Source organism: Nanorana parkeri, unplaced genomic scaffold, assembly GCF_000935625.1.
Source record: "Nanorana parkeri isolate BGI_ZX_2015 unplaced genomic scaffold, ASM93562v1 scaffold481, whole genome shotgun sequence".
Lineage (NCBI taxonomy): Eukaryota > Metazoa > Chordata > Amphibia > Anura > Dicroglossidae > Nanorana > Nanorana parkeri.
Window position 1 is genome coordinate 907,605 of NW_017306749.1, and position 13,786 is coordinate 921,390.

General features: G+C 39.9%; 1 protein-coding gene across 2 annotated transcripts in view; it reads left to right on the forward strand.

Annotated features, from left to right (window-relative positions):
- LOC108790555 (suppressor of tumorigenicity 7 protein homolog) overlaps positions 1-13,786 on the forward strand; it is a 126,199-nt gene that overhangs the window by 95,154 nt on the left and 17,259 nt on the right. Inside the window, exons 14-15 of one of the 2 annotated variants that reach the window (XM_018560843.1) lie at positions 1,733-1,863; positions 5,471-5,506. In XM_018560843.1, the coding sequence (XP_018416345.1) occupies positions 1,733-1,863; positions 5,471-5,506 (167 nt within the window). Of the gene's footprint in view, positions 1-1,732; positions 1,873-5,470; positions 5,507-13,786 lie in introns of those variants that run through there. The other variant, XM_018560842.1, reaches the window with a different exon arrangement.

The following is a 13,786-nucleotide window of genomic DNA, read 5'->3' on the forward strand; positions in this document are numbered from 1 at the left end:
GGATTACAAAATTCTAGATTTCCAATGCAGTCAGTGTTAAAGGAGAACTATGGGGTAAGTGTTTTTCTCCATAGTTCTCCTAAGGGTCATGGGAGGACACAAACTAGCATCCTCCCGTGACCCAAAGCTGAGACCGCCGCATCTGGGATGGATCCCGACATTACTGTCGAGATTCACCCAGATGCGTGATTGACAGCTGACTCTGCCTATCTAGAGGCAGAGCCAGCTGTACCCGCCCCCTCCCCCATCCGTTCCGCTAGTCAGAGCTGGAAGATGGGACAGGGGAGGGGGGGAATCCCTGCAGGCAGCTGTAAGTTGCTATGCCTGATGAAGGGACCCTGTGTGGCCCCGAAAGCGCTTGTGTAACTGACATGAGTTTGCAATAAAATCTACGAACTTTGATCCTATAAGGATTTGGTGTGCTGGTGACGTTTCTGCAATTATCTGTATTTGGCGGCGCCATCCGCAGTCATTCCGAGCACCCCTCCCCGATCACGGGGTCATACCGGTAAGGAGTACAACTAGCCTTTTCTTTTTTTCTTAGCTGTGAGTGACAGTCACGGCTCTCTGCAGGGACATAATCGAGAAGTCAGCAAGCGACGGTATGCGTTCGCTCACTTCCCGATCTACTGAGCCGACCTGTGACAGTTTCATTGTCACACGTCGGCTCAAACTATGAGGTTGAGTGATTTTCACTCGCCTCATAGTTCTCCTTTAACCTGCCTATAATGGCATAGCCTGACCTTAATATGTGCTGTGGAATAAAGGTTTTACATTTTTTATATGAAAATATATTCTCACTTTCATGTGCCTTTGACGACATAAAAATTAATTATGACCCCAAGTGCAAACTTTCTTTAATTTTTAGATTGATACTCGATTGCCATTGTTTTGGCATACATGATTTAAAGCATTTGTCTCAGCTTTCAACAGCCAACAAAAATACACCACAATCTTTTTATTTTCACTGTTTTAATTAATTTTGTTGTAATATTGAAATAGATGTACTCCAACCTAAACACAAAAAGATGGTTGTAGACATTGCCAAGTAATGATACTTTGGGTGTGTTATCTGGTATCACACATGACGCATGGTGATTGATGGTAAATTTGATTTCTTTTGATGGGATATTTTCAGAACTAGAGTGCTGCAAAGATTTAAAGTACAGAGGAGGAGCTGGATTGTTCCTTGCCACAACTACCATCTGTCCTTTCAATTATTAACAGTGAACTATTGTATCTTAATCACATATACGCCACCCGTGGTATCCCAATAATTATTATTGTCTGGTTGGTGAAATCATACGTATTTTATGCGCCAGGCTCCCTTTCCCTTATTGAATTTATGAGGGTGTGATTAAGTTCACAGAAAATTTAAATGGTGACAGAATCTCAAGATAAAATGATCTTCTAGCTGTAAATATTTAGTACATTTGATCTTCATTATATTTTTCTTGGTCATTTAACCTTGATTTTTTTAGCCTGTTCACAACAACGTATATATTGTATTACATGTAGTGTGTATATGTGTGTGTGTGTGTGTGTGTGTGTGTGTGTGTGTGTGTGTGTGTGTGTGTGTGTATATATATACTTTTGCCAAACATGTTATTTTAGACTTTTGCCATTTTTATACTGAATGATTCTTGCCAGAGCAGTATACTGTTGGATTTATGTGGAAATGGTGGACACAAGCATATTAGATTCTTATATATTGCTCTATTATCCTTTATAGCTTTCCATGAAGTTTCTGTTTACCCACAGAAGGAACTGCCTTTCTTTATTCACTTCACAGCTGGTCTGTGTTCCTTCACTGCAATGTTGGCACTTCTTACGCATCAATTTCCAGATCTCATGGCAGTCTTTGCGAGAACGGTAAGTGGCTAGTAGTTTTCTTGAATTATTATTGCATTCCATTGGCGCATATTTACTCGTAGCCTTCCTTGTGCCTCTGTTTATTATGCTATACTTCCCTGTATGTATGTTACATGAAAGGAAAAACAAAATGATGGCAACTATAACTGATTGGCTTGCCTTTTTTTGGGTTATGTTCAGAATGATAATTTATTAAGACCATGTATTTTACAATATTGCCCACTGTAACATGAACACTTAAATGCAATGCATCAGGCTATTTGTAGCATTTAAAACGTTCTCTAGATGTTCCCCCCACAAACAATCTCAGTTTTTAACCTATCATCTAGGCGTTTGACTCCTGGAAATCTTGATTCCTTTGATTTTATTTCAAGAATTTGGTTGCTGGGTGACAGGCCAGATATTATAGATCTGGTGGTCTCCCCAGTTTTAAGCCAACCAGTGCATGTATGTTTGATTCGACAGCCCTGCATGAAACACAGACCTGTTATTACCTAAGAGTGCTTTGCACTAGGGGATACATAGGACTGTGGGGGTCTTTGATTTTCTTGTCACAGTACATCCCTTTCTGGTCTAGCAGGACACTGGATCCCCATCCCTGAGGTATCACTACTGGGTATGTAGCCTGTGAAGGCACTGACTTCTCAGCAGGGGAAATGTGGAGGACAACATGGTACTTTGTGCACCACTGTATTTAATATTAGCTTGTTTTTGTCTAGGAGACACCACTGAGCATTTCCTGGGTTGCAGCATCTGAGTGCAATTTAAAGTGGCGATTCCGGGACCTGGAGAGTAGCACCAGCAAGCTGTGCACATTAGCTTCTTTATGGGCCACCATTGCCATTTTGGATTTAGGTATTCTGCCCTTGTCACTTCCTGTTCCACATACTGGAAGCTTAACTGGGTACAGAAAGTGTGAGGTTCTCTTTTCCCAGATTCCCAGCGATCTCCAGCATGCTCTAGCTGCAGTGCACTTTATTGCTTCTCCACTTTGCTTCTGCCAACAAGCACAGCATGGCTAGGGGCTGCTGCTTTGACCTGAACCACAGTCTCTTCACCTACCTAAACCGCTAATGTCAGTGACTAAGGGGACACTCGGTGGGGAATATCTTCCATTGCTAGAAACAGGCCATGTTTTTGCACTCTTGGTGATTTCCTCCTTAAAGGGCCATCACTCCTCTATTGTTTCCCCTTGTGCTGCACACATTACACCTTACTTATAAGGAAAGGAGATTCAGTCGTCCATCTGTGGGTGCCCTATCTGCTCAGGGGCCTTCTTATGCATGCACCCCACTGGTCTTGGACATGATGGGATTTTGAGTGACTCCCTCTGCAGCCTTTTCAAATTGTGTGGGAGCTGCTTACCTATGCACCCTCATCGGAGTCTCTTTTGAGGGCATGTGATGTCCTCTTGCTTTTGACCATTCATTGGACACAGAGAAGTTCTCTATTTCAAGAGTGTGTGCAATGTCCTATTCCAAGACTTATGGCATATGCTCCTCTTTCTCACCCACTTCCTACATGGATGCAGATGTAAAGTTCCCGAAAGTCGCTTGCCCGCATCTGGAGGCTTTTTTAAATTTGGAATTCCCTGTAACGTCCCACCTCGCGGAAGGTGTACCTATGGATCGCAACAGTGGAGGATGGATTAGGGTCAGTATGCAGCAAGCCTCTTATGCCTCTGAATGGAGTAGGGCGGTGAGAGTGCTGCTTCACATCATACCCCGTGTTCATAAATCGTCACAGTATGGGTATGCGCTTTCACCACATGGCAGTGGCCTAGGCAAAGCGCAGCAGTAAATGTCAGCGAAACCACAATCAATGATATAGTAAACTTGGCTATGGTATCAGCACAATCAATGATATAGTAATCTTGGATGTAGTATAAGCACAATTCAATGACATAGTAATCTCCAATATGGTATCAGCAAATGAGATAGTAATCTTGGATATAGCATAAGCACAATTAAATGAGATAGTAATCTTCAATATGGTATCAGCACAATCAAGGAGATAGTAAACTTAGCTATGGTATCAGCACAATCAATGACATAGTAATCTTGGATATAGTATAAGCACAGTTCAATGAGATAGTAATCCCCAAAATGGTATCAGCAAATTAGATAGTAATCTTGGATATATCATAAGCACAATTCAATGAGATAGTAATCTTTGGCTATGGTATAAGCACAGTTAATGTCCCTGGTCCCAATGCAGGGAGACCCAGGTACTTGCGGTTGTACTCGACTTGGTTGTTCCTGGCATCTACAGGCCCACTGCGTGTGGATGTCTCTGGTTGCTCCTGGGTCCGAGTAGGAGGTGAGGAGACGCTGTGTTGATCAGCGTCCTGCCACAATCGTTAGTAGGACGGCGATCAATTAGTGAACCGCGGCTTTAAGCCTGCGGCTCATGTGAAGGGAGGAGGAGCCCTGTGACGCGGCGGCCCTGCTGCTGTCTCTCCTAGACAGGGACGCTCGAGTCCTGTGGCGCGCATGCGCAGAAGGACGTCGGACCGTGCCGCCGGCACGGGTGGCGGCACGAACATTACATTCCCCTGCTCTATGTGCTAACATTTAGTATTTATGTCAGCTCATTCAAATTGGGAAAAATTGGATTGCATCTTAATTTACTCTATCTTTAAAACCATAATTCTGAGTGTTCCACAATGTTTTCACCTCAACTTTCCTTTTTTTTTACAGATGGGCCATTTCACCTCTGTCTGTATATATGCTTAACCAGACCATGATTATTCCAGTGAAGGATTCCCCTTTCTTTAAAGTTCCAACAGACATAGAGGCAAAGCTATCTTGAGGTCTATTTGTAGGATCATGGGGTATTTACTTCTCACACTTTTGGTCTTGACTTTTGTTTCCCAGACCTTGATCAGGAAGTTAAAGTAAATATCTCCAAAGTGAAAGGGATGCCATTTTATTTTTCACTAGTACAAGTGTCACCATTGGAAGATCCCCAGCTACTGTTGTTGTGATGACCATTCAAAATTTGGGGGTTTCCTCTCCCTTTCAGTCCCTGGCACACTGGTCACCTGGACAAAGAGTGTGAATCTCCCTAACTGGGACACAGAGGTGCTATTGGTTGAACTCAATGAACTTATGCCTTTTTTTTTACCTGGCAAACTATGTAAGAGAAACAGGGCTAACCCCATGAAACTTTATCTAACATTAAAAAGTTTGGTTTCATATACATTTTGAGAAGAAATCTTTGCTGAGAAAGCATGGAGATTGACACTGCTTATCCCTTCCTTGGAAAATACTAGTTGCTTGACAGTCATGCTGACCTCTGCCCTTCCAATATACTGACCTGAAAAAAAAAAGGATGCATGTAAGGAGCTCTGCATTTACACTAACTTTACTGACTGCCTGCTTGTTCCAGGTCAGTGGCTCAGAAATTATTGAAGCCAGAGACAGCTAGGAAAGGCAACTAACGTTTCAAAGGAGATCGGCTATGGCAGCTCACATTTTTCTGTCAGCACAGATTTCCAGTAAAGTTGTACAGTGTACACAAATGTACTTAACTGAGATCTACATCCTCACCTTGCTGTCATTATTGAATAGATGTACAGTTTTATTGCCCATAGAAGATCAAAACATTTATGATACCATTGCTAAGGCCATAGCTGAGCTGTGCAAATGAGCTAAATATAACATCAGGTAGGCTGGCTTATAAAGTCTGCATGCCTTGTCTGTTTCAAGCTTGTTTTATTAACTTCATGCACAGTATTTAAGAGCACAAATTTCTATTTAATGGAGCTATTTAAAAGCCCAGTAAAGATTAACCACAGCTTTTAAATATCGGTTTGCACCTGGAGGGGTTAAATTAACAAAACATATTTCTTCCTGGATCTGTGTACTAATTTTTGTCAAAGCAGTTGCAGGCCTGGCAGAGGGGCCTCCTTTCTCCAAACCTCTGCTATGCGTTAAGTGAAAAAATGCAGTTGGACATGGCTGTGATTAATTCTTCTGCAGTCCCTTGCTGGCTGTATTGTAAGCATGGGCTTAGCTATCTTCTCCATCAGTTCCTCTAGGACTATGCGTTCTTGCAGATGAACATAAAAAAAAAAGGGTTCAGAGACCCACCGTTTTGTTATCTGTTACGGTCATGCAGAGCAGTTCTGATGCACATATTATCTGTGTTCTTACTCCGTACAGCAAGAGTGGAGTTAATTTTAAACCCTGATTTCAATCAATAAATTGCCATTAGCTTCGGATAAAAACACTGCAATCCTCTAAGCAAAAGAATAATATATAATTTAGTACTTTTATTACATTAATACACATACTAGGGTGGTGGAGAAGAGGTTAAGAGCATGACAATTAGAATTAAATGTAAAAACATTCTTGAAAAATAGGTAGCATGGGGATATAAACATATATCAAACAGAGCAAAATTCCTTACATATACTATTGCCAAGATAAACTGGTAGTTTCCAAGCCCCCTAAACAAACCCTGCTTACAATCAATTTAGTTTTCTCTATAAACACTGTCTTTTGTCTGTCTGAGTAGGAAAGGCACATGGACAGGCTCACAGCTGCGGCCATATCTGTACATACAGTGATTAGATGTCTGTCTTGTCTTGTGTTATGTCTTCCATTTGTAGGTTAGAAGGAGTGCAAATGTACTAGTGATTTTTTTCTTATCGTATGTATCGGCAAATTTCATGTATTTAAAGCACAAGTAATGTAGTCTATTCTGGTAACTGATACATTTTCTTTGTACTCACATTTTCTGTGGAATTGGTCACATTTGTTACAGTGCTTTAGGACATGTAACCAATATCTTATGTGGTTTTATTGTAACAGCTCTGTGTTTAAAATATTTCAGGGGGATTTTCTAATCGCTCTATAGAGCTGTATTTGTTTCTAAATTGCACAAACATTTTATTTGCCTCTCTCTATATATATTTTTTTTCTTGTTTAAGACTTGCTGCGACATATGACTGACTGTCAGCCCTATTTTCTATGGGTGGTGGTTACTGGGTGATGGTTACTAAACAAGATTACAACAACTTTTATGTAAAATATATTTTTTTGAATATTTTTCATGTCTGTTAAGGCTGCTTTTACTTACACTAACTTTTGAATTATGAATTCAAATCACATAATTCAAAGAGAGCAATACAGTCTAAAAAAGAAAGATCCGAATATGCAGAAGCAGTCAATAGATTAAATCCATAGTTTTGCATTAGAGTGGTCAGTTCACCCAATCCTGGTATTTACGTTTTTGGTACTGTATATATAAAAAAAGAATACACTAAGAGCAGGTATGCCTTGGAAGTAACACCTTCCTCCTTAAAGGTGAAGGGACGCACCAGAATCCCAGACTTGCCCAATGTGTAACAAATCAAGAAGCAAAGTAAAAATGGCAACCACTCAGATTACTTTGTACCAAGAATAAGTAAAGAACAATACAATAAAAAAGACCAAGCACACTTACCAGCTAGTTAATATAAAAACAAGGTCGTAACTGTTTCAACAATATGCATTAAAGCCACATTCTGAGCAACCGCACTGGGTGTGTAAATTATCATAATAAAGTTGGGTTTCATGTGCAGAGGGCTGCTGCAAAGTATGAGAATCTTACCTTACAGCACACTGTCCCCTAAACACAAGGTCCAGCTTCTGGGCACTGAAGAGAGGGAGAGATGCAACTCAAGCTGTACATTGCTCTGGTCACATCACCCATCCCTCTTCACCTTTTAGAATATTTCTGGTATTTTTTTTAAAGAATACCAGATATTTGGTGAGAAAGAGAGATACTGTCACATCTCTGCCCCCTCCTCTCCTCCTCTAATCACAGGATGTCTTGTATTCTTTAAGAATGATTTTAGGACAGTGGTGGAGTGCCTGGGCCCAGTCCCAGCTGCAAATGCTGCGTCCCTGATAGTTCTGCCACTGACTCCAAGCTGTAGAGGGTTTGCAAATCTCAGCAATACATTATATAGCAATGCAGAAAACCACCAGCTATAGAGGACTGCAAATTCCAGCAATACATTGTACAGCAATGCACAATAATATGAAGCTAGATACTCTTTGTTGCTCACCAGGGCTGTGTGGGGGTCTCACCAGTACCGCATGCAGCCCTGGTGAGATCCGCGCACAGTCCTGTTGAGATTCTGCACACAGTGCTGGAAGTTCACCCCTACCCTCATCTGTCCACAGAAAATGATTGCTCTATTTTTGTGGTAAATGCACATGCAGGTTTATTCACAAAAGGTTGAAGAGTTTGGGGAAGGCAGGAGAAGTGAACAATCTAGGACAACATAGCTTAGCTGGAAAGTGAGCTGAATTGGAGAAATTTTCCAAATCAGCTATTTTGGCCTAGATTGTTCACTTCTCCTGACTTCTCCAAACTCTTCACCCTTTTGTGAATAACCCTGTTGGTCTTAGAAAACTTGAGACACCCAGCAGTGTTTATCTATTTTTGTTTTGTCAATAATAACCCTTATTCTTGTTCAGTGTTTTTTTTATAGTAGACTCATAAACCAGTTGGAGTTTTGGAAGCCTGTATCTTTAAAAATCTTTTCTATCTTTTCTATGACATAACAGTCCAAACCTACACCTGATTAGGACGTCTATCTTCAGTTACCCGCTTTTTTGGGATTTTTTTGCCTTAGAGAGTTGCATACTTATTTAGTGAATAACTGCCCCTCGAAAAACAGGTGTGAGATGACAGCTACCATAATTTCATCCTGACAGATTCCCAATAAACTAGGTATTTAATCAAGATAGGGCACTTTGAAAGGCTGTATGTGATTGGTAATTTAACCTGTTTATTGTTATGGCTTGGATAGACATCAGATAGCATGTTGGGATACATTAAAAGGAAACTTGTACCACTTCTGACTAATCAGGCCCCTAAATGTATGGAATCCCCAGTATAAATTCAACAATTCAATTCCCAAGCAACACCTATATATGTGACTCTACTTAAACTGTAAATCATAAATAAATTAACCAGTGTAGCCAACACATTCATCCATACACAAAAATAGAAATAATATATTGCAAAATAAACAAAAAGAAAATCGTAAATCAAAAAAAAAGTAACGCATTTAAAAAATCATGGCGTTTCAATAAAATCCTTTGGTACCCTGTGCCAAAATAATATAACACTATTTATAAATCCATCATTGTGTATCTGTTTCTGAGGAAATCTCATTGAGCATATACAGTATATGAATCCCATTATAAATGCAGTTATGTTGCAAGATACATTTATAAAGAAGTAGACACAATTCCTAAGTAATCACAATTTGTTTCTTACAGATCATATCCCACAAATAAAATAAACATTAGGGACACCTGCATGCAGAAATATTCCGGCTGCCATTTTTTGTCCCGGCTCCTGAAAATGCTAGTTCCAGGATATCATGTTGAGCCCATGCTTCAGTACTTTTTGAATCCCTGACCTGTAGCAAATGTGCACATTGGGAATTCTAACTTCACTCTGACTTGTTTGCTGCATACTTGTTTTTAGGCCTTAACTCAAAGTATTGAACTGTCAGGCCTCTATGATTTTAGAAGGCGGCCAGCAGTAGCATATTTCACAATTTCTCTCAGTGTAGGTTTCCTTTGAAGTGTACATATAGTCAACACCTTTTTGTTTTTCATTTTGGATTGTTAGGGGGTTAGGCCCCTGTCAGTTTTTTATTTTGCTGTCTTTCCCATTGGGATGATTTGCTTTGGCTTCCTGTCCTGAAGACTCAACAGGTAGGGAAAGGAAATCTAAAAAATGAGGATCTCGTTCTTAGACAATTGTCACCATAACAGGTGTTCCCACTGGATGATTTTCTTGTACCTTTTGTTCTGGCAACAACACTACAAATTTTGGAATTTTTGCCATCACTTTCTGTCTTGGTGACAGTGGCCAACTGGACAAATAGAGAGGGTAAACCTTACTAGGTCAGGACTCCGATAACAATACATTTTGACAGGTTCTAATCTTTCCTAACTCTAAAAAAAAAAACAACAAAACAATTGGCCTAACATACACTTTTTAATAGCAGGTACTTCTGCTTAGCTTGCAGTGCATCCTGGGAGTCCTAAAACGTGGAAGGCCTACTATAATTATGGCAACATTCACCTCCTCTGGCCCACCTCTTGCATGCCAAAGCCCACATCCAAGGTAACCTTGGGAGATAAGCTGATTGTAAGCGGACTGGCAGCAACCCTGCTTTCTAAGTTGGAAACTTGGTATTATATTATAGGACTCCCAGAGTAGAGGCTTTTATAGGCAAACCTAAGGTGACAGGTTCACATTCTCTTATAGCACAACTGTTGTTCATCCAACCAGATATGTGTTTTTTTTTGTGCTATTCATTTAACCATATATGATTTTCTAACACCTGATTGGCTGCTCTAAGTAATTGTGCTATTGTTGATTGCTTTAGTATACATTTATAAACCAGAAGCATTATTTTACCATAACATGGTGTTCCAGAGCTGCAAAATGGCAATTAGGTTCAGTATTTAGAGCTTTAGAGTTGAATTGACCAGTGAATTTGTGACTAGGATACATTGAAGTTTTACTTATATTAGACTATCCATTCAATTCACTTCTATCATAGGAGGATCGATAGCTAGTTTATTTGCTTTCATGCTGGTTCACTTGCATCGATACATTATCAGTCACTGACCCAGGACACTGTAGCTGGCAATGTCAGGTATTGAATTAAAACTGATGCCCCTATTTGTCTCAGGTCAGTGCATTATTGAGCCAGAGAATCCACCTACAACCATCATTTTCAAAAGCACATGAGCTATAAAAGCATACATATTTCTCTCATAATAGGTTTGGCTTTATTTGACAGCTATACATAACGTTGCTGCCACATTCAGCTAGCTTTTCACATTTTGAATGGGAATTTGAAGGTGCGCCTACGTGCGAAAACAACGATTGTGCCCATTGTGCCGTACATGTTACATATCGCTGCAAACGTCGGAGTGAGAGCAATCATTTTAGAGCCATTAATCACTGATAACACTAAACTGATGAGCAGTAAAAATATATATATATGTTTTGTGATTATAAAAACTCTTCCCTGATGCCTTTAGCGTTTAGGGCATCTGTTATTAAAGAGCAGTTAACTATAATCAATACAGTTTTGTGTTTAATATGCATGAATTCAATATATGTGTTGTAATCTACTTCTGCTATTTTACACCTGGAAATGGTATGGGAATTTAAAGCAGAAAGATAAAACTGCTTCTGATGGTGAAGCAGAAAATTGATGGATTATGCCGTGATGTTTGAACACTGAGATCTTAGACCACACACACTCACTTAGGCTTTGAAAGATAACACGAAAGCATGCTGTAGGTGGGCAGCTTCTGCACATAGTATGGCTGTTTCTTCTTGATTCACACATAGACCTTTTTTTTTAGCAATATCTGGCACAACTGTACTATAAATGCTTTTTTTCTTATGTAGGTGAGTTTAAATTAAAAAAGCCAAGTTATATTTCCCCCAGATTTTTCCAATAGAATGCAATCATGTCTTCAAATTACTTTTTACGTCTCAAAAGTGAAAATCCATTCTACACACCTTTTTTATTTCTTTTTTTAATTTTAAGTAGGAAGTATTTTGGCACATGTGCATCTTTCTCGTAACATTGGCACCAACATATATTTAGTACAGGAATGGCTGAAACATACAGCAGCAGACACACTGTGAATTTTCCTGTTTAGAGAAATAATCTGTGACCCTTTAGCAAACATCTCAGTTGTCCCACAAATTTGTGCCATTTTGCAAGGAGGCCTCCCGCAGAGATTCCATCTGTACCAGCAGCATATTGTGAACTCTTGCATCTTGAAACTTTTACTAGAAGCAACTCCCCACCTTGGCTTTTCTCCCTACTGCATACTTCTACCTTCTGTCCCTTTTACACAAGTCAAGTGTAATCTCTTGACCTTAGACCAATGTGATAAATGGCTCTTTTTCACATTGGTCTAAGGTTGAGAGTGGTGTGCCCCAGGGTTCTGTGCTAGGCCACATATCGTTTAACCTGTTTATTAATGATATTGGGGAAGGTGTTAATAGTCATGTTTCTGTGTTTGCTGATGATGCTAAAATTGAGACGGTAATAGACATGGACTTAGACATGATAACATTACAGGAGGACCTGGATTAAGTAGGGGACTGGGCAACTTTGTGGCAGATGAGGTTTAATGGTGAAAAATGTAAAGTAATGCATTTTGGGGTTAAAAATAGGCATGCGGAAAACACATTTAATGGGTACTCCACTAGGGAAGTCAGAAATGGAAAAAGATTTGGGGGTCATTGTAGACCACAGATTGAATAACAGCACGCAATGCCAGGCTGCGGCAAACAAAGCAAGCAGAGTACTGTCTTGCATTAAAAAGGGAATGTACTGTAGAGTCAAAGCAATAATTTTGCCACTTTATAAATCGCTGGTTCGGCCTCATCTTGAGTATGTGGCTCAATTTTGGTCACCAATCCACAGAAAGGATGTCCTTGAGCTAGAGAGAGTCCAGAGAAGGGCAACAAAACTAATTAAGCGGCTGGAGGACCAAAGCTATGAGACAAGGTTACTAAATTTAAACTTGTTCACGCTGGAAGTGAAGTGTTTAAGGGGGGGCCATGATTTTAATGTACAAAATGTTGGGTGGTGATGGCAACATCAGCAATAAACGTTTTACTGTAAACTCCCTAAAAAAGACTAGAGGCCACCACCTAAAATTGGTGGAGAAAATATTTAACCACAAAGGGCGTAGGGGCTTCTTTGCAGTCAGAGTGGTTACACTTTGAAACTCTCTGCCAAAAGCAGTGGTATCAGCAGAGAATATTGTTTCATTCAAAAATCCATTGGATACTGTCCTCAGAGACCGTAACATACAGGGGTATAAGCACTCTTAAAAACTACGACCACACAGGGACTCATACACACACACACAGATGCACTAACACACATACAGACACGTAAAGGTTGAACTTGATAGACCTGTGTCTTTATTCAACCTCAAATACTATGTAACTATGTAAGTGTTCTTGATGTCTTGGCCATTTAATCTCTTGCACTTACCAGCAGTGATATGGGATGACCATTGTGCCCTCTGTGTGGTTACTCTTCAGAGCATGAAACTTGGCCCTTCTCCCCATATAGTTCAAATGATCTGTGTTACTTCTCATTTCTGTGCTAAACGGCTCTTTTGTAGCCTGCAGCGCATGTGCATTTGTGTTGTCTTAAAAGATAACTAAACCCTAAAGCAAAAAATGTAATAGACTGCAACATATCAGTCCTCAGACGTGGTGGCTGCATTATTTTTCTTTTTTCCCAGGCTACCAACATTTTCAGCAAGTTGATCTTGTGGGCTTGTCATGTTCTGTGAACTGAAGTAGAAGTGCTATCTATCTTCTGAAAACGAATAATCTCCCCATCCCCCATGTCATGGACCTGAACAAAGGAAGACATGTTTGAAGTGTAGTCTGGGTAACAACTATAGCTCCCCCTTTAGATACAATAGAGAAGTGACAATAGGAACAGGAAGTATGTTATTCACGGAATGACCAGTTGAAAAGAAAGGGGGAAAAGCCTGAAAAAAGAAAACAAATGCAGTCAGCTCATCTATGGACTGGTAAACAGCAATAGATTAGATTTTTGTATATGGGTTTAGATACACTTTAAGGTTCCTTCAACAGCTCGAAACTATTTGGTTGTAAGATAATAAAATTGCAGACATATGACAATAATTTGGTCCCTTGTTTACATACAGCAGTGGCGTGTTCATTGAAGCAGCTTCAAATTGCAAGACTGGAAGTGATTTTATTTGTGTTACCTTGTACTAAGTAATGATTTGTGGTCATGCAGATACTTACTATCTTACTTTGTCTCCCTTATATTCCTTAGCCCACTGCTTTTATGATTTACAATATTCCG